The sequence below is a fragment of the Branchiostoma lanceolatum genome, chromosome 10 (genome assembly GCF_035083965.1).
Source record: "Branchiostoma lanceolatum isolate klBraLanc5 chromosome 10, klBraLanc5.hap2, whole genome shotgun sequence".
Taxonomy (NCBI): Eukaryota; Metazoa; Chordata; class Leptocardii; order Amphioxiformes; family Branchiostomatidae; genus Branchiostoma; species Branchiostoma lanceolatum.
The window spans coordinates 18579779-18603578 of record NC_089731.1 but is presented as its reverse complement, the minus strand read 5'-3'; the positions used below and the strand labels follow the sequence as shown (position 1 = coordinate 18603578).

The 23800-nt window shown below is 41.3% G+C and overlaps 1 protein-coding gene across 1 annotated transcript in view; it reads right to left on the bottom strand.

Annotated features, from left to right (window-relative positions):
- Positions 1-23148, bottom strand: part of LOC136443925 (nectin-4-like) — a 38842-nt gene extending 15694 nt beyond the window's left edge. Inside the window, exons 1-2 of the mRNA XM_066441301.1 lie at positions 22322-23148; positions 10923-11282 (exon numbers count right to left, since the gene is read on the bottom strand). Coding sequence (XP_066297398.1) covers positions 10923-11282; positions 22322-22373 — 412 coding nt within the window. The 5' untranslated portion in view covers positions 22374-23148. The remainder of the gene's footprint in view (positions 1-10922; positions 11283-22321) is intronic.
- Between the last annotated feature and the right edge of the window lie 652 nt (positions 23149-23800).

The window sequence follows — 23800 nt, the reverse complement described above, 5'->3', positions numbered from 1 at the left end:
GTTCTATTCGACGGATCTTTGGTGGATTATGAATAAAATACACTCTCAGTAGACATCGAGGATCTAAGCGCTCGAATCTTAAATTGACCTAAACTTTAGGTTTGGCGTCACCAAGCTGGTCAAACAGCTCTTTATGGCCTTTAGGCCACAGCAAGTACATTAAAGTAAATAAACGTTAAATACTATTCTACCACTGCCAAGTAGTTTTGATTTGATCTGATTTATCTATTTGGCTTCACCAAACTGGTCAAACAGCTCTTTATGGCCTTTAGGCCACAGCGAGTAAATATTTTGGATGGCATCCTCTGCAGACTCCAAATGTAATGAGAGGGCAAAAAATGGGGAAAAAAACAAGATGGCTAAATTTTCAAAAGACACCATGAACGTTGTTACAAGCATCGGGGCGCTGAAACATGGTATCACAGCCAAGAAGTCTTGTGTTTCTGCATTCAAGAAGAACACTGGTGTGGTAGACTGGTACCAATCACCAACTTGGAAACTACACTCATGGCTACCACATAATGGTGCCACTGTTACAACTACCGAACTAGTTTCACTTCTACTACTACACTCATGGCTACCTCACTAGTGTCACTTCTACAAGTACGATCAAGGTTACAACACGACACGTTTTCCTTTTGTGGTACTTTCTCTTAATGTTGACCATTTTCGGAGGGGTAACGTTAACAATTTCTTGTTTTGTTTTTAAATCACTCGAAAATAAATAAGCACGCTGACCCATGGCCATGCATAAACTTCACTAGCTGTTGCCTCACTACGTACACTATTAAGGGATTTTCGAAGGGATTTGAATATTTTCTGTTGACAATGTGCCGATTTGTCACGACACATAGAGGATAGACAGGGGGCCGTGTTCGGTCCTGTACACCATTAACTCGTGGGACATCCATCACCCAACTGACGCCACCTATCAGACAGGACACGGAAAGGTACTACCTACACTATAAATCATCCAAAATGGCACGGATACAAACATTCAACCAATAGCTATCCTTATGCCCCCTCCGCGAGACGGCGATCGCTGAACGACCGTACAGCGACCAAAATATGATTTGTTTGACCCTTTATTTCATAACCGGGATGTGATACAAGGTATGAAAGTATGATTCAGTAGACAATAATACTCAAGACTTTAAAAAAATTGTTCTTTTATCTATGAAATTCTTTGAGCGACCTTCGGTCTCTTACACGCCCATTCCACTAGATCGCGACTTTACTACGATCGCACTGCGACGTGAAAATTGACAGCGCGCTCAACAAATTTCACAGATAAAAAAATGATCTAGCTATTTACGCTTAGTGTGTTTTACTGTGTTTTCAGTCATACTTGTACATTTTGCATGATATTCCATATCAAGGGATAGCTAGTGTTCCACAATTCAGCGCAGTGCGATCGCCGTCTAGTGAAATTGAGGTCTCAGACTTGAGTGGAAATGGGGGTCTATGTGAGAACCTGAATGAATCTATTGTATATATTGTACCGTGCCATATTTGCGCAGTTAAGTTCTGGTCTTTAGAATGTCTGGCCGAGAGAGATGGGTAGTTTCGGATATTGTATCACGTTTTCCCTGATGTTTTGACTTCGTTACTTGCCTCCAAAGGCACGTTCTGCCTATAGTCTGGCTTCATTCTTCGACACGTTGTCACGTTTTCACTTTGACATGCAATCTGTATACTCTAGAGTGTACTAACGAAGTCAAATCAGTGAGGAAACATGCCACCGCACCCAACATAACAACCTACCCACGTTTATGTTACCAGTGACATCAAAACAGCTATTCAGTCCTTAATTCCCCTACTAATCATACTAGAACTCGTTGGCAATTTTCAGGATCGCTAACCGCAAATACGTTTTCGGATGCCTAGGCATGCCTTTTGGCCCTATGAAGACATTGTATCATTGGGTAATGGAAAGCAGTGATAACCATATGTTAAAGCAGCTGGCTCCATTCGTATTGGTAAACTCTCTCGTTACAGATACTTATTCTTTGTAAGGATCAATGTGCAGCAAAAGATGATACCGAAACACCTTCAGCAGCGGTGACAGCAAGGAGCTAAGGTTTCTATAACGAGGGCGTTAGTTCTATGTAAGGAGTTTGTATGTAGATGAGGTATTGCGTCATCAAACATGCTAAAAGTAAGAATGTAAAGTAGAGATCACTAATAAAAATTTGAACAACAAATTAGATATTTCAGTCTCAAGAAGATCATGTGCATTTACCTTTGTGTAAAATTTCAATTCATTGATGAAAAGAAATGAGCTTGTTATAAAACCACTTACTTTATGACTAATCCTTCTATATGACCGAGGGTTGCGTTGTCACTGAAATGACGACTGTCCCTGACGGCATTGTGATGTGACCTGTACCATATCTGTACGCCTGTTCTCACAAAGGAGCTGCCTTTTCAGGGACACTATCTATATTGGTAATCTAATATAACTGCCCTTGGGCGTGACGCACTGTACGTGCAGCTTCGGCGGCGACGACTGGTGATATCACATCAAACGACCTGTCACACCTTAAACCTCCGCATGTCTAACTCCGGGCGTTGTTTACAGCTATCTATACTGAGTATGATACCCCTACGGTATTTTGGAGCACGTAGTATAGGCCACCGTATGATTTTGATGCAGTCAGCGTAGTCAGTGTCACTACCACTGTCGCAATGAGGATGGATGGAACCCGTTTGGAGACCTTGTATGAATATCTTTTGTCTTGTTTTAGAAGATTTGTTCAAGTTAAGTTTTGTATTCAAGTGAAGTGAATAAGATAACAAAACAGGGATAAGGAAAAGGCATTTCTTTTTATTTTGCTCGCATGTCTTGGAGGTTTGTAGGTTACACACTCTATGATATTAAGTAAAAAAACTTCCAGCCGCCTTATAGCAAAGCTTAACAAGGTAAAGGCATGTCCAGGACAAAAGATACTAAAACTGGACGTTCTGCTGCAGTACCAAGGAACACCACCAGGGGGCCAATAATCGAACCTACCTTCATTTTGAATATCATCACAGCTCATCTAAAGGTCATTAAGTTATTTCCCGAGAAACACACACACAAACAAACACACAAGCACACACAGACACACAGACACACAGACACACACACACACGCACACACACACACACACACACACACACACACACACACACACACACACACACACAATATTACCATATTCTTCGCGGAGGTAAAAACTCATTTAATCTGAACACAACGGCAGAAATCTCTGTAGGACCAGCAAATGCATTGCTTCAGCTCATATATAGCATCCTTGCAGTCTCAAGTGTAATTATCGAGTCTTCAAGTTGAATGGGTTCGCTGGCACTCTGTTACCGGGTGTGGCGACTGTGCACTGATTTAATCCACAGCAGACAGGGAAAGGAACAAAAGGTTTTTGTGGAGTTAATTGGACAACCCGAGCGTGATCACGGTGGGCGCCACACGAGTCTCCGGACGGATCGTTTGATGGTGAACTCGAGCAGCGAAGGCTGCCGAGAGCAAATAGGGTTGTCCGCAGCGTGAACATGTTGTGATCATCGATGTGAGTTCGTTTAAATTTATCAAGCATGGCCTTAAAAGGTAATAACGCTGCAATAGTGTAATTTTGACTGAAACTTTGCCTTTTTTTAGCAGATTTGTGTCTATCAATAAATAAAGGCTCAAACGGTTGAAAATGCGTACACTACTTTCATCCGAAACCAAAGTAAGCAAAAAGACACTACGAGGCTAAGGCCCCCATTCTGCTAGACGGCTGTGACCTAAGTTGGATTTGTGTAACCCTTTACTTCATAAATGGAATATCATGCAGCATGTAAAAAAAGACTGAAATGACAACAAAACATACAGAGCGTAAAGTGGTGATTATTTTTATCTATGGAATTCAATTAGCTCTCTGTCAAACGTTATAGGTCGCAGTGAGGTCTTCGCGAGGTCGCCGCCCTAAGTTGTGAACAATTTGTATTTCCACAGAAGAGCAGACAAATATGAAATGGTAACAAAATAGATATATGAATACATACAAATATACATATATTGATGTGTAGATGGATAGATATTACATACAAAGAGATATTTTTAGATTTATGCTAATAGCTAAAGTGATATATCGCAATCATAAGGGTGACCTTCAATGCCGTTCTATTTGTAACCATCATCGTAACAAAATGATCTAATTTGAGAACATACGGCCTGTCATCCCAAACCTGCCTAGAATAGCCTGTGTGGAACCTGAGCTGCGAGATTCACAATCTGCCTGCCCGATCAGTCAATACGCTCATTAAGCCTCTGGTACAAGAATAGTAGTAAATGCCCGTTAAGGCTATTATTTACCGATATCGATCGCGCGAGTGTCAGTCATCAGAAAAGCAGTAAAACAAATCGCAGTCAACTACTCACAAAAAGGTGGGGCATATTTTAGATAATGTGCATTGAAAACATTGGCAATCTGCATATTTCTATGCTATTATAGCTACCAACATCAGATAGATCTTTAGATTAAGACTAGACATTTCTGTTCCCCCTTTAACATTATCGTATCCGTGTATCAAATAGACCTATTGACTATATATTTTGTGTTTTTTTTTACGTTATCGTATCTATCTATTCCCTTACTAGTATTAGTATTCTTCCCGATGTCAAAGCATTCTTGAACTGATGAGAAGTTGTGTCGGGAAGAAAATGGCTCCGTTCAACTCTGAACGACCTTTGCTTGTCTGCATTGCAAAGTTGATGAACAATCTAAGAACACAGACGATAAAAATCTATCCATCCCCCGCTTTAATGTATGGCCACAAAAGTCTATTCTTGCACAGTGAGATCTTAATCTCATACAGTAGATGGTTCTGCGTGTATCATCGTGTAACGTACAGTACCTTATAACTTTATCTGATCTGTCTTGTTTGAAAATACCGTCAGACCACGTAAGACGTTACAAAGACAATGGATGTGCCTTGAGATTAGCGTCTGAGACGAACTATCGATCAAGGAAAAAGCGTCGGAATTAGGACATCAGTAACGGAGACCTTCGCTGACCATGGCCCTATTACTTGTAACTAATTGATACCGAAGCAATTCGTTTCAAGCTTTGTTCAGCTCTACGTCTTATGACTAATTGACACTGACGTATCTGCATTTCATTATTCATTATTAAAGGCTAGGTCTACAGGTATTCTTTGAAACCAGCAGTAGCGTATAGATACTTGCGATCAATTTTGCGGCGTCGCATGGCCGAGTGGCCAGGCCAGCGGACGTGGGATCGAGAGATCACGGGTTCGATTCATGACATTCCTGGCTAAACGTCTTGTCCTTCGGAAAGGCACCTAACACGACTTTTCTCACTCCATTTAGTTAAAAATGTGTACCTGAATTCGATTTGGGCGGTAAAAGTCGACGGTAGAAGAGGAATGGGTTCCACTTAGGGGCGTATACCTAAAGGCCCCTGTTGCGTCACGTTTGGTGCTTTGTCACGTTTGGTGCCTAGGCACGGTTTGTGACAGTGCCCGCGTGTCACAAACCGTGCCTGGGGCAAAAGCACGGTTTGTGACACTCGGACACCGTCACGAATGGTGCCCAACCGAGCACAGTTCGTGACAAACAGGGGGTCTTATCCCATACTGTGCTTTTGGGCGGAGCTTAGTGTTTTGAGGGGGAGGAGTCTGCCTAACGCGTTTTTTTCCCTGCAGCCCGCCATCTTTGTTTTTTTTCGGGGCGCTGGGATGAGCAAGAATCAGCGTAATTCTCGCTCATTGAAATACATTTCGCGCTTGTCTTGGATGATTTGGACTTAGAGTTGATGTGGCACAAACAGACGGACGTCTCATCACGAATTTCTACAACAGAAATCCGTCCCGAACCCTGCCATTCACGACTGTGTCCTGAGGCACGGTTCGTGACAGTGCCCGAGTGTCACAAACCGTGCTTTTGCCCCAGGCACGGTTTGTGACACTCGGGCACTGTCACAAACTGTGCCCAGGCACGGATTGTGACGGTGCCTGAGTGTCACAAACCGTGCCTGGGGCAAAAGCACAGTTTGTGACACTCCGGCACTGTCACGAACCGTGCCTGGACAGTGCCCGGGGCTACAACTTCCCGTAGCATTGATTTAGATCGGGCCTCGGGACGTCGAAGTAATCGGCAAGTGGCCCGATCCTAGTCTAGATCTGGTTTCCCTGGATAGAATATATTTAGTCTTACAAATTGTTTTTTTTTTTAGCATCTGTTATAGACACTGTCTTTTTGTGCCACTTCAATTCTAGGTCTAAGTTATTCAATTATTTTACAGAGCGAGAATTACGCTGTTCCTCCTTATCCCAGCACCCCGAAAAATAAAGATGACGGGGGGTGGGGGGACTGCGGTAAACAAAAACACGCTGCCTTATATGGAAACGCGGGCATCACTGCCCCGTCAGTCACAGTGATTGACAGCACTTCCGGGCACAGTCTGTGACGGTCGGGCTGTGTCACGTTCTGTGCCTGGGAAAGCATAGAACGTGACAGGCATGGTGTGTGACGGTACAGCCCCGTCTCACTGGGCTCCGGCACTGCGGCGGCACCGCCACGGCAGATTTTAACGGCACCGTTGCGTTTCTTTCACCAATTTTCATTTGCACTCTCACTGACGTGCGGCGCATTTGCGTTTGAAGTCCAGATGAGCAAGTTATAGAATGAACTTTATTGTTCGACAATCGTATATGGTACAATATATGGCACTAAATCAACAATACTGCAAGGCTAACCTATCCTACAATTATAAGTACAAAACATTATCGATAAAAGTGTATGGATTACAATAAAGCCATGTATGGATTATTTTTCCCTCGATTTTAGGATGAAGTATAATGAAATTGACTTATGTAGGTGGTATAGGAGTTGGACATAACAACAATACATGGGACATATCGTTCTGTGTACAAGATAGGCTGAAGTTTGTCTTAGTAGTAATACTTTGTAATAGCGCATCTGTCTCTTTGCCATGAGTTGGACAGGCCATGGCCATTACAAATTGAAATTTATCTTCAATATTTTCATTACATGTGGGACACAATCTGTGACTGCCTGGTGTGTTGTGGTGTCGATCCTTTTCAACTTCTAGACAACGTGCGCTGATTTTCAGTGTAGTTATGCTTATTGGTTTATTATGATTTGATGTGATATAGTCTTCCCTACCAAAGTGATTTTTGATTTTATAAAATGTGTGGAGTTTACTAATGTTTCTAAGTGGTTCCCTCCAGCCAGGGAGAAACGTGAGTTTCATACTTTCTTTAAATGTATATCCAAAACGGTTGGTATTAACGTTAACTGCGGGGCTAAGCCAAACATGTTTACATAATATGTCCTGAACGTGAGTAGCCCAGTCATTTTCTTCTTCGAATGATGAAGTGTCGTATGTTTTTTAATAATCCTGTTAGTAGGTAAATTAGTTAATCTTAGCGAGAGTATTTAATCAACTATGTTTGACTATCAACGATCAATAGGAATTCTTCTAATTCACCCCTTACGGCGAAACATTGAGTAAAATTTGCGATACAGTGCCTGACTGGTATATCAAGTTCAGTTTATCACTGTATTTCTTGAATGGCACAAGAGTAGGGCGAGTACATATAGACGAGTGGTCTGATTCCTTTCCTGAGCGACTAGTCTATCAACTTCCGTACTGGAATAAATGTACAATGCAGAGATCTAATTTTCAGTGGGATTAAGCAATATCCCAATGAAAATATCAGAGAATCTACAGCTACAATCCTCAACCTCACTACAATGCAGTAAATTAGGTTTAACCAAACTCTTAAACAGATCAATAGCTAGGGAAATGGACCGATTGCAGTTTGATGGTAGTGCTTTCAATTAATCAGAAATCGCAGTGCTGTCAATGGATCAAAATACAATGCAAAATTATTTTAAAAAATGCATCAAAAATTGATTTCAAGTGATAAAAGGATTTTCACTTATGACACTTGGTGCAACAAAGGTAACATGTTATGGAATATACGTATAACCTTGAAACTGACATATCACTTTTACACAATAGCGCGCGCGGTGAGCTCCCGGTAAGCTCCCGGCGAGCGCGCGGCACTTTGCCACTTGCGTTTTTTTTGAAATTTTGAAAAAAAATCGCCATTTCAACCGGCACGCCGGCGGTGTGGACCGGCACTGGAACGGCACTGAGACGTCACTAGGACGGTACGCTGAGGTCTGTGCACGGCACTGCGGCGGTAGCCATTTCCAAGCTACCGCACGCTACCGCCACAGTACCGCAGCCCAATGAGAGGGGGCCTTCACCGCGCGAGCTATTGTGTAAAAAGTGATATGTCAGTTTCAAGGTTTTACGCATATTCTATAACATGTTACCTTTGTCGCACCAAGTCTCATAAGTGAAAATCCTTTTATCACTTGAAATCAATTTTGGTGCATTTTCTTATACTTTTGCATTGTATTTTGATCCATTAACAGCACTGCGGTTTCTGATTAATTGAAATCACTACCATCAAACTACAATTGGTCCATTTCCCGAGCTATTGATCTGTTTAAGAGTTTGGTTGTAGTGCGGTTGAGGATGGTACCTGTAACGTTAGATGTTGTGATATTTTCATTGGGATATTGCTTAATCCCACTGAAAATTAGATGTCTGCAGTGTACATTTATTCCAGTTCGGAAGTCGATAGACTAGTCGCTCAGCAAAGGAATCAGACCACTCGTTTACATGCACTCGCCTCGCTCTTGTGCCATTCAAGAAATACAGTGATAAACTGAACTTGATATACCAGTGAGGCACTGTATCGCAAATTTCATTCAATGTTTCGCCGTAAGGGGTGAATTAGAAGAATTCCTATTGATCGTTGATAGTCAAAATCACAGTTGATTAGATACTCTCGCTAAGATGAGATAATTTACCTAGACTAACAGGATTATTAAAAAAAAAATACGACACTTCATCATTCGAAGAAGAACATGACTGGGCTACTCACGTAGAAAGAGATGCGCTGTTACAAAGTATTACTACTAAGACAAACTTCACCCTATCTGGTACACGGAACGATATTTCCCATGTATTGTTGTAATGTCCAACTCCTATACCACCTACATAGGTCAATTTCATTATACTTCATTCTAAAAGCGAGGGAAAAATCATACATACATGGCTTTATTGTAATTCATACACTGTTATCGATAATGTTTTGTACTAATAATTGTTGGATAAGTTAGCCTTGCATTATTGTTGATTTAGTGCCACATATTGTACCATGTATGATTGTCGAACAATAAAGTTCATTCAATAACTTGCTCATCTGGGCTTCAAACGCAAATGCGCCGCACTTCAGTGAGAGTGCAAATGAAAACTTCGCGACGGTGCCGTCATGACGGTGCCGCCGCAGTGAGAGGGGGCCTTAAGGTTCAGGTCTAAAAAAACCTAAACTCAGTGATTCGAATCTGGACCTGAACCTGAATGTGGGTTTAAGTACACATCCCTAGACTGTGCCAAAAGTCAAGTGAATCTGTGTTACAATTACTTACTGGGATCACTTGCACTGTTGTGTCAGAACTTACCAGTGAACAAACCAAACAAATTTGAGTTTATTTCAATCTACAGCTATGCCGTGTCTTTCATAGTAGTCTTTGTTAAAGAATCTTCAACTTAATCTAGTCAAGTTGCTCGCGTTATGCCGTTAAAGTTATTATTCAAATATGCCATGAGTTCAGGTCTGGACTTCTTAGATCCGTACCTGAACCTAAACCTCTGGATTCGAATCCGGACCTGAACCTGAGCGTGGGTTTAGGTATGCATCCCTAGACTCCCACTATCCAATACAGTGGCCCAGACACAGTGGATAACAACTCACTGCCCCTACTGCCGCAAAAAGGCTGTGTAGCTAGTGGGACTGCCATCAATTTTAAGTTGCCTTATAATAATGTTGGCTTCAATTTTACTGCTAAAAATGCATTACACTACCGGTCATTAGTGATGAATTGACTTTAATTTGGAGGTCCAAGGTCGCTATAATGAAGTCTATCTAGGGTACGGACTTGAACATTAATTAGTAACTTCCATCGATCGATACTTGTAATGGCGTATCCATTACGTCTGCAGGGGATTATAAATGTAACTTTTAATTTTCCAGGCGGAAACTTTCTTTTTCCAGCTCTACAAAAATTAGGTAAGAATTTTGTCACGTGACCTATGTGAACTTGACTCTCAGGTCACGTGGCTATTTTCAGAGCCGAAGAAAGATGGCGGATACATTCTGAAAGCTTTCCACCACAGCTTCTATTCATCGTAACAGTGTTATTCTATATGTTCAGCTAGAAGGATATTTACATAGATCATAAAGGACTGCTTGCAACATATAAGTAATGATTATAGTTAACTAATTAACAAGCCTCCACTGATTGTCTATTGAAGGGATTAAGAGCTACTCTATTACCAGTAAATATAAGTTGATTGGAAATTATTCCCCTTTGTCAAAGTACTCTTCGCGCTAGAAACAATTTCAGTAGTCGCAAATTAGTGAACCTCTAGGAACCTATAATGTTCCGTCAAAGAATCAAGAACTCAATGATTATAAGTTTTGATAAAGAAGGAGTGTTTTTACGACACGAAGCAATGTCACTGATGGCAAGTTTTCACAGCCCTCCAGCCAGGAAGTGCACTGATGGTCTATTAAAGGATCATCTTTACAGTCTAAATGTCGCTGTTGTAGTTTGCCGACGTCAGAAACAGTTTTGATTGATGGAAAATGTCCCCTAACCTCCTTCTTGATTGTGTAATTACTGTGTGGGGTTCACTTTCAGGAGACCATTATTCGTAATCAAGTTAATAACAACGTAATGGGAACTATAGATCATTTTTATCTAGTAGTAGTAGTAGCGTCACGTCGCGAGAACCAAGAGTAGCTTCACGTACCCAGGATAGACAGCTTAACGAAGCCCTCCTCGTTCCCAACTCCTTCCACCATGATGGCGAGAACGTACGTCCCATCATCCTTTTCGGTTGTCCCCTCGATCCGTAGTGACGCCTTGCCTGCCAGGCTGGCTCGACCGTTAAAGTCACCATGTGCTTCTCTAGTGCCCGCTGCTGGGTAGTAGGAGTACACCAGGGTTCTTTTAGACTTGTCCTTTGAATCTAGTTTGTACCAAACAATGGAGAGGAGGCGGTGGCCCGTTCGGAAGGTGGCAGGTAGCGTTGCAGGGTCGTTGATAATGGTGGAAACTGTCCTCGGGATGGTCAGCCCGATAGACGACTGGGAATTCGCCTCTACTGGTCCTGGAAAAAATGACAATAGAACAATTTTAGATTAGGTAATAGATGTTACCTGTCCACCCAAAAAAGATTCGCCAGACAAAGATAAGCATGTTAGCAGTTCCAACTGCGCAGGTCAAAGGTGAATGCTTATGACTTGTAAGCAGTTCTTGTTTCGACCATGCTTGAAAGATATCCTTTGACCTGCGCATGCGCAGTTAGATCCGTGAACATGATTGGTTAACTTTCAATAATTGTTATCCTTTTTTTTTGCAATTAGAGAAGACGAATGAAATACTTCACAGGTGGGGGTTGAAAGATTCTTTATTCTGTGATTGTAAAAAAGAAGAACCAGCCACATTTTTTTTGATCGTAGAGTAGTTACACGTTTCTAGAGACGGATAGAAGACTGTTTTTCCACCATTCTTGTTTCTATTTTCATCTTAGTCGGTTTGATTTTATTTTTGGCGATCTAAGTGAGAGGTGCCCAGCTTTGTCAAATATGACTATTCTGTTTGGTAAGCACTTTATTTTCAGATATCGTCATTGATATCTTAGCTTATAATATTTCATTTCTTGTATTTGCTTCTGTTTCAAAGTATTAAATAGTATTGTTTCTAAAAGAATAAATAAAATTAGTAATATGTTGGAAATTGAGGTGAAATAGATGGTTTTCTTTGATATGAGAATGGTAACTGGTGTCAGACTGTCAACTGGTGTCTAATGTGCATTATTACTGTAAATTGTTTTTAATTATTGATTTTGTCGTCATCCATGTGTGTCAACTGCTTTGTTTTTTGTGCCAAGCATATCCTTTTTATTGTGTTTTTCTTACAAACAATCAAGAATAAATTTTTGAAGAAAAAAAACGATGACGTCTGAGCTTTGCTGGCTTTCTGTTTGCATCATTATTAGAAATAACGGAACACTTAGATTTTAGAGACAGCAGCCTCAGAACTCCTCTGATTTCATATGTCCAAACTGTGGCCGAGACTGTCACGCCAGGATTGGACTTCAGAGCCACATGAGAAGCTGCCGAATCCAGAGTGCTACCATCATCTGAAAAGATGGAAGGATGCCTACTGTATCTGAATAAACGCCCGTCGGTGTAACATACCTGCTAACGTTACATGTAGCTTCTTTGTTCTATCTACTCCACTTATATCAAGAAGCATATAATTCCGATACTCCTGTAACTCATATTCAGCTTTATTTGGCACCCTATTGGAGTTAACTTGTCACTTTTATTTTGTGGCAGTATTTTTCGTTTGCCTGTAACAAAACGAAATCAAGAAAGATGTGAAATTCAAAAGACGAAAGATACAAACTACCCTTGGACTATCTTGCTATTACCTGGAACGCTTGAATTTGCTTGATAGTGTAGATGGATCCTAGATATTGACGGTATACTTAACGACCTCGAAATCTGCATGTATCCGATGTGCATTCGATCTGATCCAGTTTAACATACATCGTCACATTTACATCAAACTGAACAAATACATAATTTTCCGTAGTACGATCCATCTAATTAAAACTTTCCTTAACGATTTCTCCATTTACTTCTATGTATAGATTAAGCTCGTGTCAATTAAGTCAGCTTCTTTTGAGGAAACATGTTTTAAAACAAAGTTGATGTAAATCACGATTGATCCATTTCCACAAAACAGTATCATAAATATGTAGTTTTGTTTGAACCGTTATTTATGGTATGCATGATAGCTGCCATAAATGTCCCTTAGGGAATCGACGGGGTTGAATGAGCTGCTTGGAAATCATCCGCGATTGCTTACTAGTAGTCGTTAAATTACACCTCGAGCGTGAAGAAAGGTCGCAACTTGCCCAAGCGGAAAAGGCATTCTCTGAATCGGAGAGTGCCAATTAGAGAACCTCGTTATCTATAAGAGCACCTGCGCCTGCATTGCCGAACGGTAGTTTCGCGGAATTAGCCCATTGTGTACTGGTTCACGAGATTCATACTTAACAGCCATTAGAAAGGCAATATTGTACGCATAACTCGGGTGTATAGTTATAAGACGTGCTGAACAAGAATGTTTGAGATTTGGAGACAAAACACGGCCCTCCACACTTGTTTTTATACTCGTAGCCTGGTATCCAAACCTAACATATGATTCGAGTCTAGATCTTCTCTCCCAAAATAGGAGACATTGAAGCTATAATACTTCTGGATACCGGGCTAGCATACTCGTGCATTAAGCTAAAAACGGGTTCCGATTTTCTTTCCAGACTTTCCCACATACCGTCATTGGTGGTAAAGCGGTGCACAAAGGCTGAGTTGATCAATGCGTTATTTTGTATCACGATGCTTCAAACCCCAAGCGCCTTGAGAAGAGCGTTTGCATGTTTAGGTCTACGGAAAAATGGAGTGTTTCCAGCTGTCCGACCAACCCTTGCAAAACCCGCTAACCCTAGCCATTGTTAGGCGGACAGCGGACAAGGGACATGGAAGTTGCGATCTGACACATCAGTGATGAAAATGTATTTTTGAGAGAGAGAGAGAGGGAGAGAGGGGGGAGGGGGAAAGAAAGAGGAAGAGAGAGAGGGGGCACAGAGAGAAAGGGGGCACAGAGAGAGAGGCAAAAGAAAGAATCCTAATTACCGACCTTTTTAGGGAACCTTATCGGAAACACAATATTTTTCTAGACCTTATATTTGCCATCCAATTAGGGCGTAGACAATTAATTTGTTTTGTTGCAATTTTGCATTCATCGTTTCTTTTTACTGTAATCCCATAAACGATATTCGGTTGGCCTCAAAAAACTTTCTTTGTGAGAGCAAAATTTCCCTAGGTGCCATTGTGCATTTCTCGCCAATGGTGTATGTTAAATCATTCTACACATTCTTCTCCGACGCCAGAGTTTTGAATTGCACTAGGAGGAAATTCTATTTCCTACAGCATGGTTTTCGATGAGATTGAAGCAGGGATTATAAATCCGTAGGGCAAAGATAGGAATTAAATATGGATAGATACGTGCTGCAAAGTCGACTGTAAAAGCCTACGTGCCTTTGGCTCAACTGTTGGGTCAGGATGTTACTAATAGCGGCGTATAATAGAGTTGTAAAAGTTTCATGTTTTTAGAATAGCCTGGGGACTTAAAGGTAGTTCACAAATTTCTACCATTGCTGCCATATCTTCAGAAGTAATGTCTGGATATTCCATTCATCTGAAGTACAGCCAGTAGGTATCCATGTGAGCAATGAGGCTGTTGTAGTGCCTTTTAACGTGTTCGATCCCCACTTGACGTCCCTTTCGAAAGACGGATGCAGCTCCAACCTGAATGTCCATCCCCGGATTAGAACCGGGGGCTCCCAGTTACCAATTGAAACCTGGAGCTTAACTGTGAGGCTTCTACCACTGGTCCCAAACCAAACCATACTTCCAATTCCTCAAGTATCCTATCAAACTACTTTGGCCCTACATGTTGCCGCTATGCATTTTTCATGTCACTGCGGACTCTCACCGAGACAAGCAAACACATACATTGAAAAAAAAGCACAACAATTGAATACAATACCTCCGGATCCATCTAACGGAGGTAACAGAAAATATGGTAAAAGTGTGTTTTAATCATAGAATACTGTATACATACGGTGTGACAGTCATCCACCCACCGTATGCAGTTCACTACCTATGCAGCAGAAAAAAAATCGCACTAATGACTTGGGCCGTTTGGGAAGTTTTAATGACAAAACCGACTCTGAAGCATATGTGTTAGCAAGAAAAATGGTACCATTACAGAATACTGCAGGATTTTTATTGTCCTTGGGAGTAGTTTGTTAACTGTACACATCCCTGATAAATATAACATACGGTAAAACACTTCATATATAGTAAAATAATCCTTCACTGTAAAAGTGGTACACGCATTTGATCCGAACGGTTTATTAAGCGGTTTTTACTACACGGAATAAAAATCACGCATCACGATTGTTCCCTAATAACTGCAGTGGGTGGATTTGCTTTTATTGCTCGGTTTTATTCTTGGGAACTATACAGTTCATTTTCCGTCTAAGCAAGCTGCTGACTTGAGATACAATACCGCGGTAGTAATATCGAGGCGAGAGGGAAACTGTCGGTATTAAAAAAAAGTTATTGTTCGGAGTAGGCAGAGAAAGAAACAAAGTCTGAAAGTTGAATAAAATGAAGAGAAATCGATAGAGTTCCTGGCTGGTTACAGGACTGAGGGGTTGTATGGTAAAGAATCTATATCTGTCGCATCAGGCACAAACATCGCTCAAACGCCACAGCATTGCCGTAGCAAAGAAAGATCTATCGCTTCTCGTTAAAGATAGAACGTTGGCCGTCGTTATCTTCAATCTGGATGGTCGTTTGTTTTCCTACCGCCGGGTACAGAGATCTAGGAAGGTCGTCAGACATCGTTTTCTTGTAGGATGTGAGATGATTTCATTTTAGGTGTGCACCCTCATGAGACTACAGTAACGACGTTTCAATACGGGAGGCAACCCTTAGGTGGGAAAAACAGTCTTCAGGGACGTAGATTTTTACACAAGCAAATGGTCCATAAAGTTTTTGCTTCGTCATCATTTTACTGAACCAGGGGGAACCAATATTATACCCACCTGTTAACAACATGAATATAGATCGCGAAGCACTGGCAAAATGCGAATCAAAAAACCCTTTGCCTCAGCTCACTACAGCAAATTGTGACCTAAAACTTTTTGGGTCCCTCAGTACAGTCGAGAATCCAAGTAACAAATAACGGATTTTATATTAGCGTTCATTGATGTTGAGGCTATGTTCAGTGAATCGTACTATAATATCCATCGGGCAAGTCACACGAGCTACCCTAACCGTCGTTGGTGATGTTATCATTTCAAACTGCTCTTTTCGGGTCAGTGGCCTTGAATGCTTTACAACCCACAACGAGAAGGCCTTCAAGATATTGTCTCTTAACACGACATCTACAGAATACATAAACATGCTTTCAGGAAATGCCGCTATAACATAACAGCGTTACTTAAGGCAACCAGAATGGGGAAATGTTCGGTGTGACGGGCTGCTTGGCATATTAAGAAAGTCGCCGCTGAGCTGTAGAATCAATGATACGTTACCCCGATGGGCTGCGGCGGTGGAACGGCTATGATTGAAAGCCTAGTAAGAAAACTTCAGCGTCAAGGCTTTTATGTTGGTAAATAGTTGTTGCAATCATGTTTAATTCTAGTACAAAAATTAGTTTTCACACTTCCAAAAAATGGGTTGAACCTGTCCTGCTTCAAAGTCTGCAACTTAAACTGCAACGTTATGTCGCTTTAGAGCTATCTACAACCCAAGCATCATGACCATGGCTTGTCCAGAGCGCGAGATAGAGAAACCGGAAGATGCGCTGCAGTAGCGAGGAAAGCCACCAGGGGGCCCAAAAAATATTTTACGATAGATTAAGACATAGGCACATACCAAATTACATGCGATTCAATTTAGAGCTTCTAAACCACATACATTCCAATGTAACCTAAAATGTATCATTATCCTCTTTTGCGAAGGTAGTAACTGTAAAAGCCGTGAAATAAAAGACCATAATAAACTTATCGATCTGGGTAAGGCAGAAGTTAAAATTTTTGCATTTTGATAAATTACCATTTCACGTGACACCGGTGAAACAGGATATGCATACATAAAAATTGCGTGAACAACTAGCAAAAAAATGCAGCTATAATTTGCTACTGCGCGATGGATGTTAAATAGCAACGAAAAACGATCAGTTTTTGTCCTAGTCACTTTGATGTTTAACGCCGAAAACATGTTTTCAAATGTCAAAAGGACGGTGAAGGTAAGTTCTGTAGACAAGTATTACGATTCTTCATGATTATTGTTCTAGGATGGCCACAATTGCTATAAAAGCTGCGATTTTAGCTATTACGTCTTTCAAATTTGGCGTAGGCATGGGCCATGCATTCCTTAAAGTAATAGGCCGTAAGTGAACAATAAGTTGGCATTTCTTAATAGAAATGATTAGACACGAGCAATTTTGCTCAGGTGACACAAAAGAGAGCACGACCAATGCATTTTAACGGCATTTTACCTGGTAGATGAAAAATGGGGCTCATTGTACGTGGTAGTTTCACATTAAACAGTGGTACATTTTGATGACAGCAAAACAAGTGCAATTAATCAAAACAGTCAAGTTCTTAATTCATAGTTCATATACTATTCGGGAACTACGTCCCCTACAAGTACGTCGTGATATTCATCTAAACATCAGTACAAACCCTTATGATTGTTCGCATGAAAGCTCATCTGTGTTGGTAGAGTACATATTGCAACGTTTTGAGCTTTGATCCAATACATGTGTTGGATCAAAGCTCAAAATTTTACAATGCTAATGATTGTTTTTAAAAAAAAAGGCTAGGGGATTATTTCCTGTATTCTTTCACCCTGTATATTGAATAGCAGCAGCCACGATGTTTTTTTTTTTATACAGGTTGCTTTAACCTTTTCTATAACCTTCTATATGTTTGTCATCCTTTTCATTTCGATGCATCCAGAATGTTGATTACCACCGTCATATCTTGTCACGCCATATATTGCTAAAATCAATGATGCTGATTTTACAATTTGTGCAGACTAGGCCCCTACAATTCCACAGAGTTGAATAGGGACACCCGGATGTTTTAAAATTCAATAAATTGATAAATTCGATAAATAGACTTAATGAATATATATCTTTAAAGTCAAGAGGGTTGACGTCTGTTGTTAGTGACATCAGCCGTGCCGCAGAGGGTGGTCATTTGTGGCTTGTTACGCCGACTTGTCCGATGATTACCGAGCTAAATCAGCACCCTTAGGGAACGCTGCAATCATGAAATGGCGACGTCGTGCTTTCAGCGGAAACTACCTCCTTAACGCAAGACCCATCGAAGAGCCGAGGGAGAACCCATTGTTCCCTTCCTAATTCATGATGAATATATCATCAATGGGCGCCTGGAGGGTTGAGCTGTAATTGCTGCCTCCAATTTTGGGGACTTGGTCGCATTAGATAACCTGTCTGAATAGGACCCATCAATCTAGTGGGACTGCAAGCATAGCCATCAATTATACGACCATGGTTCAGCCCGGAGCTGTATGGATTTGATCCATGTCTTTGATAAGTGTGACGAACGCCGAGCTTGACGAATGAATCAAGCTTAGGCGTAAAATTTGAGATTTCTCCCCCAAAGGCCACGGAGATAAAAAACGTCACTCGCGAATTGTTCAAACTTTATGTCTTACTTTCGCTCTCAATGGCGTGCGCTCGTTTTCAGATTTGTTTCCATTATTTCTCTTATGTTTCATTCATTTTCTTCCCTTAGGACTAGACCATTTTCATGATTTATAGGGAGGGTCAGGGGATATTCTCCTATATGTAGTAAAACAAGTTCTCTAAGCCCTACTTCAGCGTAACAGAATATCTATAATCAATAACTCATTCAATAATTCAAAGAATTATCTTTAGAATTGGTTTGGGCATAATCAGGTCGTTCATACGACTATCCTCACTGTGAAACTACATGGAACTAATACTGTTTATAGTATTGCTGATTTGCAAATAAAAAGAAAAGAAATCATTGAGTAACAGCATTGAAAACAATATACAAGGGATACCAGAAACCTTAAAAACGACTGATTTAAGAAATACAAAAAATACCATTGTCTGAAACTGTGCTATCTATATATCCAGTACAGATACGCAATCTAAAATCATGAAACCTTTTACTCCAGGTTGCACTATCATTGACACTTTTCCCGATATGACACTTAGCCCATCTTTTATCTTTACGATACACCTGTCTCGGTATAAACGGTAAAGCACACCCCTCTCATGCCTGTTGAAATGGTCGAACCTCTAATAAGATAGGCGTACCTGAGGTAAGATGGATCAGGAACCTTACCCGTACATGAAGGTAATAAGATGAAGAAGAGTGGCAAGTAAAGCTCCCGGGATGGGACGACGCCGCGAGGCTTGTAAAGTGGATGTCATAAAGTATACGTCATCTTTATATTACTTCAGATAACGGGATGTAAACTTTACAGGGAAGATGCGGAGCATCTCTCAAGCAACAGAAGGCAGAGGAAAACATCGATCTAGGGATGTGTACCGGTATCCAGCACAGATAATAATGTTCAGCGATAATCATTAAGGTAAATATATCAAATACCGGAACATCAAGGTACTTTGATAGACTCACACTAAGTGTACATTAACGTTTTGAATTATTCTGTTACTAAAACGTGTTATCCCAACCATCAATATGAAATGTAACTCTGAAAAAGGGAGAAAACGTAGTATGGCTGTTGAAATCAGCACCATATTTAGTTTGAGATTCACTTAAAAGCATGGGTTCTCTGAACAACGTACCAGAAGTATAGATGGACCTCATGTTAACTGTTTATTCATGTTCCTGTCATGGTGATGGAAGATCACAGGATACTTAGCCAAATAGTTCAGGCATAGATACAGGTTTGGGCCTGTACATAAGTATCTGTATCTGCCTTATACATTTAGGTACACATCCCTACGTTTATCTCATCGTCCATCGTCCATCTAGACTTGCAGAGATACTTAAGATTCCTCACGTTGTCCACTCAAACAAACAGAGAAGAAACTGATACACGTGAGCGGACGATAACATTCATAAAGAAGTTAGCGTTGCAAAGAGATGAAGGTACGTCTTTATTAGAGGAGACAGGAAGATTGATGCGTTCCGGAGTGAGCGATGACCTGCGTGAGCAAACGACGCGAAATGAATGACTTCGACCGGGCAAGGAAAGAACTGCCCGCAGCTCAGGGGCTGGTGTAGCAATAGTCCGTCATGAGAAACGGTTCCTCAGTGATGGGCCTTTAGTACTCTTAACGTCTAACGTGTCATTACAAAGACAGCTAGACGTCAGACATAAGGTGTTTGAGTGAATAGCCATGGGTATACAATCGTTAAAGTGAAAAGAACGGCTGTACGTCCACCACAGCCCGGCACCCACCACCGATGATGAATGTCACCTTGGCGTCTTTTACGTAAAAGTTTCATAGCGCTGAACGAAGCGAAATGCAAACGTAAGCTGTACGTACACGCAGCTTTGGCACGCCGAAAAATCGTCAGCTAGAAATTTCGAAAATCACTATCCTCAGGCAACATACGCCACACGGAATCCCCGGTTTTCACGTTCCATCAGCTACACCCCCTTCAAGACAGCTTTGTTGTTTCCTATGGGAGCTTTGGGTGGCACAACACATGCAACGAAACGGTCGTTATCACAACCCAAACGCCAATCAAGCGGTGGGTGAAAGCCTAGCATGAAACCGTTTTGTTCTTGATAAATGGTACTACAGAGTATACAAAGTGCACTTGACGTTTCCTAAGAGTTTGCTAGCTCCTGAATAATGAAGGACGACAGTGAGATAACCAAATGATGCTTTGGTTTAATATGTTTTCTAGCTGGGCATTTCTCTATAGGGGCACACTGTAACAAAAGTATAGGAATGTGTAGCGAGACTCGCAAAGGGCAATAAAATGTTTTCAATGATTGGACTGACAACTTCAATCTTGGCACGGATGTGTCACTCACGCGGTGAGTCTTGGACAATTTTCATGAGGCAGCCAGCGTTTCCGAATCGCCGATTGTGTCACTTTGCCAAACTGCCTCCGATTTCAGATGACGTTCCCATGAGGAGAACTCCTCTATAACCCAATTTATCTCCAAATGACATTGCAATGGTTTCATGCCCTGGATAAGAAAAGGTCAATTTATTTCCGCAAAACAGTATGCAGAAATGAAATCATTATAATATCCACCAAGACACGTTTTATTTCAAGTGAAAATTATTGAATACATCGTTATGCAAATCTTACCATAAACATGATTATGTGGTCTTTAACAACGCGAAATGGAATTGAAATCAAGCGTAAAGGTTGTGTTTTTAATGAAAGTATACTTTACGTATGTTTTTTGAATGCTTTACGCTTGCTTAAAGATCGGATTTCGTCTAGTGTTACATCATAGGCACAGCGAACATGTATTCCTTGTCAATTTGGAAGTTAAACGGTTAGTCAAATGTAAAAAAATGCAAATTGTGGACAGCCCCTCGTTTGGCTGAAGCTCAAAAAACGAGGAGCCATTACGAATGCAAATGGCATCAGAGTAAGGTCATTCATTCCACAAAGGACGTACATGAGCCCCTGACAATAATACTAATAACTCTTCCCCTGCTGGTAACATCAAGGTTTAATAGTTGATACTATTTTTTCCCCGTTTGTACTCGATATCTAACATTGATCGCACGTCATTGGAGATCGCTGGGGGAGCGATTACTGATGTGAGCGCAAATGGACGATGCCGAGAAAATTGTTCTGGGTGTTTGGCCAACACAGCCAACCACTGTGAAATCGAATTATCAAGCTACCGTGTCAAGAAAAATGCCGATGAAATGCAAACTACCTTTAGTCCTGCAAACACCATAACAAGATATTGGATGCAAATGAAGGGGAATGGATCATCAAACGATTTCTTTACACCCTCCTTGGGCCGTAGACTCTTCCAATAATATTTGAAAGCTCTGCGTAGTTTTGAGTACATAATCGTTCCAATTTTTGGGGAAAATGAGTTATGAAATATGTACAGCAGTCTACATTGAATATAGACAGGGAACAGTTTATCATGCCTTCTCTGGCTTAGAAAGTAATCCCAACTTAATACTACATAAACCGAAACTGCCATTTACGGTGGCAGCGGCGTGTGTAGCTGTCCAGCTTCGCGACCTACACAATTATTTGTCTCATCATAGTTTCAATACGAAAATCCGCTCTTGGTTACCTATAATGTCCGGAGATTACGATCTGAAAGTAATATCGAATTATGCCTTGCAAAAGGTGGCGCCTCACAGGTGGCGACCGAGAAAATGTCACTGCTGAAAGTACCGATGTTATCGGGTACGCTGCAAAATTGTCCCTTATTGTGGGAAGTGCACTGTCACACCATCATAATCTTACCAGCTTATCTTTACTATTGATAAGGGAATCTTATGCAGAATACGACAAAAGGTATAGCTTACCTGTAATGAAGACTAAGCTAGCACAGATGACTTGGACGACGGCGAATTCCATCTTGAAAGCTAAGTTGTGCACAACAGTTCAGTCCTGATGGAGCGAGTTCCCCCGTATCCAGAGACCTGAGCTGCTACAGTGGCGCTCTCACACTGCCCGTGTGCTTCGCCTCCCCATTTGTCATTGTTCTAGGAAGGCTGGTTGACGCGTACAGCGGGCAGCGAAGCGTTTTCTTCAATCTACGTCTCCTACGCTTACCATGTATGTAGAAGCTTCACCCAAGCGTCGGAAGAGACAGAGAGAAAGAGACAAACGGGCACCACGATCGACAGACACGAGCCTATGGTAGCGACTGCATAAAACTTTCAATGAATTCGTGCGGCCAGTGACGCGTAGAAGGTCGCTTTCAATGCAGTCTATTGTTTGCGCCGTCCCCGGTGCTGAAACGATTGCGGTTTTGCTTCGACCAGCCAGCTCGTCGCTATCGCCCAATCTCACGTAATTGCCTAGGCTAGAATAAAAGATGACAGGCAGTAACCATGCGGAAAATAGAGAAGACCTTGTGGAAGACCCGTATGGGCAACACGCTGCTTCAGAAGGGTGGGTGCGATGACTGATAACCATTGTAAAACCTGTACATCCTTCTTGCCTCGCGTGCAGCCCACACAGCCCCTGTTAGAGAAAGGAGACAAAACACTTCTTCCCTCCGGCACTCCAATTAAAACGTCCAATTAGGCATCAAAAGAGTAACCATACCCTTTCTAGTGATCCCTGCACAGCAGTAGTTTCAAAGACCGTACTTGAAAAGACAAAGGAGAGACGTGTGCGTCGGTTAAAGGGCTAAAAGAGCCCTTGTTATCTTCAGTCTACGTGGTTCAGATTTTGTAGTGCAGGGGTGAGCACGTCAATTACAAATGGACCTATTAGAATAGATGGGTTCTCCCTTGAAAGCATACCGTGTCGGGGATTTTTAAAGGCAGTTCATAAATCTTTGTGAAATTTGATGTCTGATCCGACAAAATGCAACCCTCTGTTTTGAACACTAAACGTAGTATTTTCTTGCACTCTTTATGTGATTTTGACGAAAGTACGAATGACCTGATTCTAGTGACTGGCATTTAAATTTTTCTCATTCAGGTTCTAATCAGCATTAGAAACGACTGACGAAGATCAAAGAAAAGGGTGCGTGAGCTAAACAATCTAAGCGTGACAATCCCACTAGTTTTACGGGACTGCCCGGGACATGCTTTGGAGAGGTTGAAAATAGATGGATTCTTCTTTGAAAGTATAACGTATCTGGGATGTTTAAAGGCAGTTCATCAATCTTTGTGAGATTCGATGTCTGATCCGATGAAATTCAACCCTAAACGTTATATTTTTCTTGCACCCGTTTTGTGATTTTGACTCAAGAATTAAGAAACATAATTCTAGTAACTGGAATTCATATTTTTTTCCTTATTTACATACTAATCAGCATTAGAAACGAC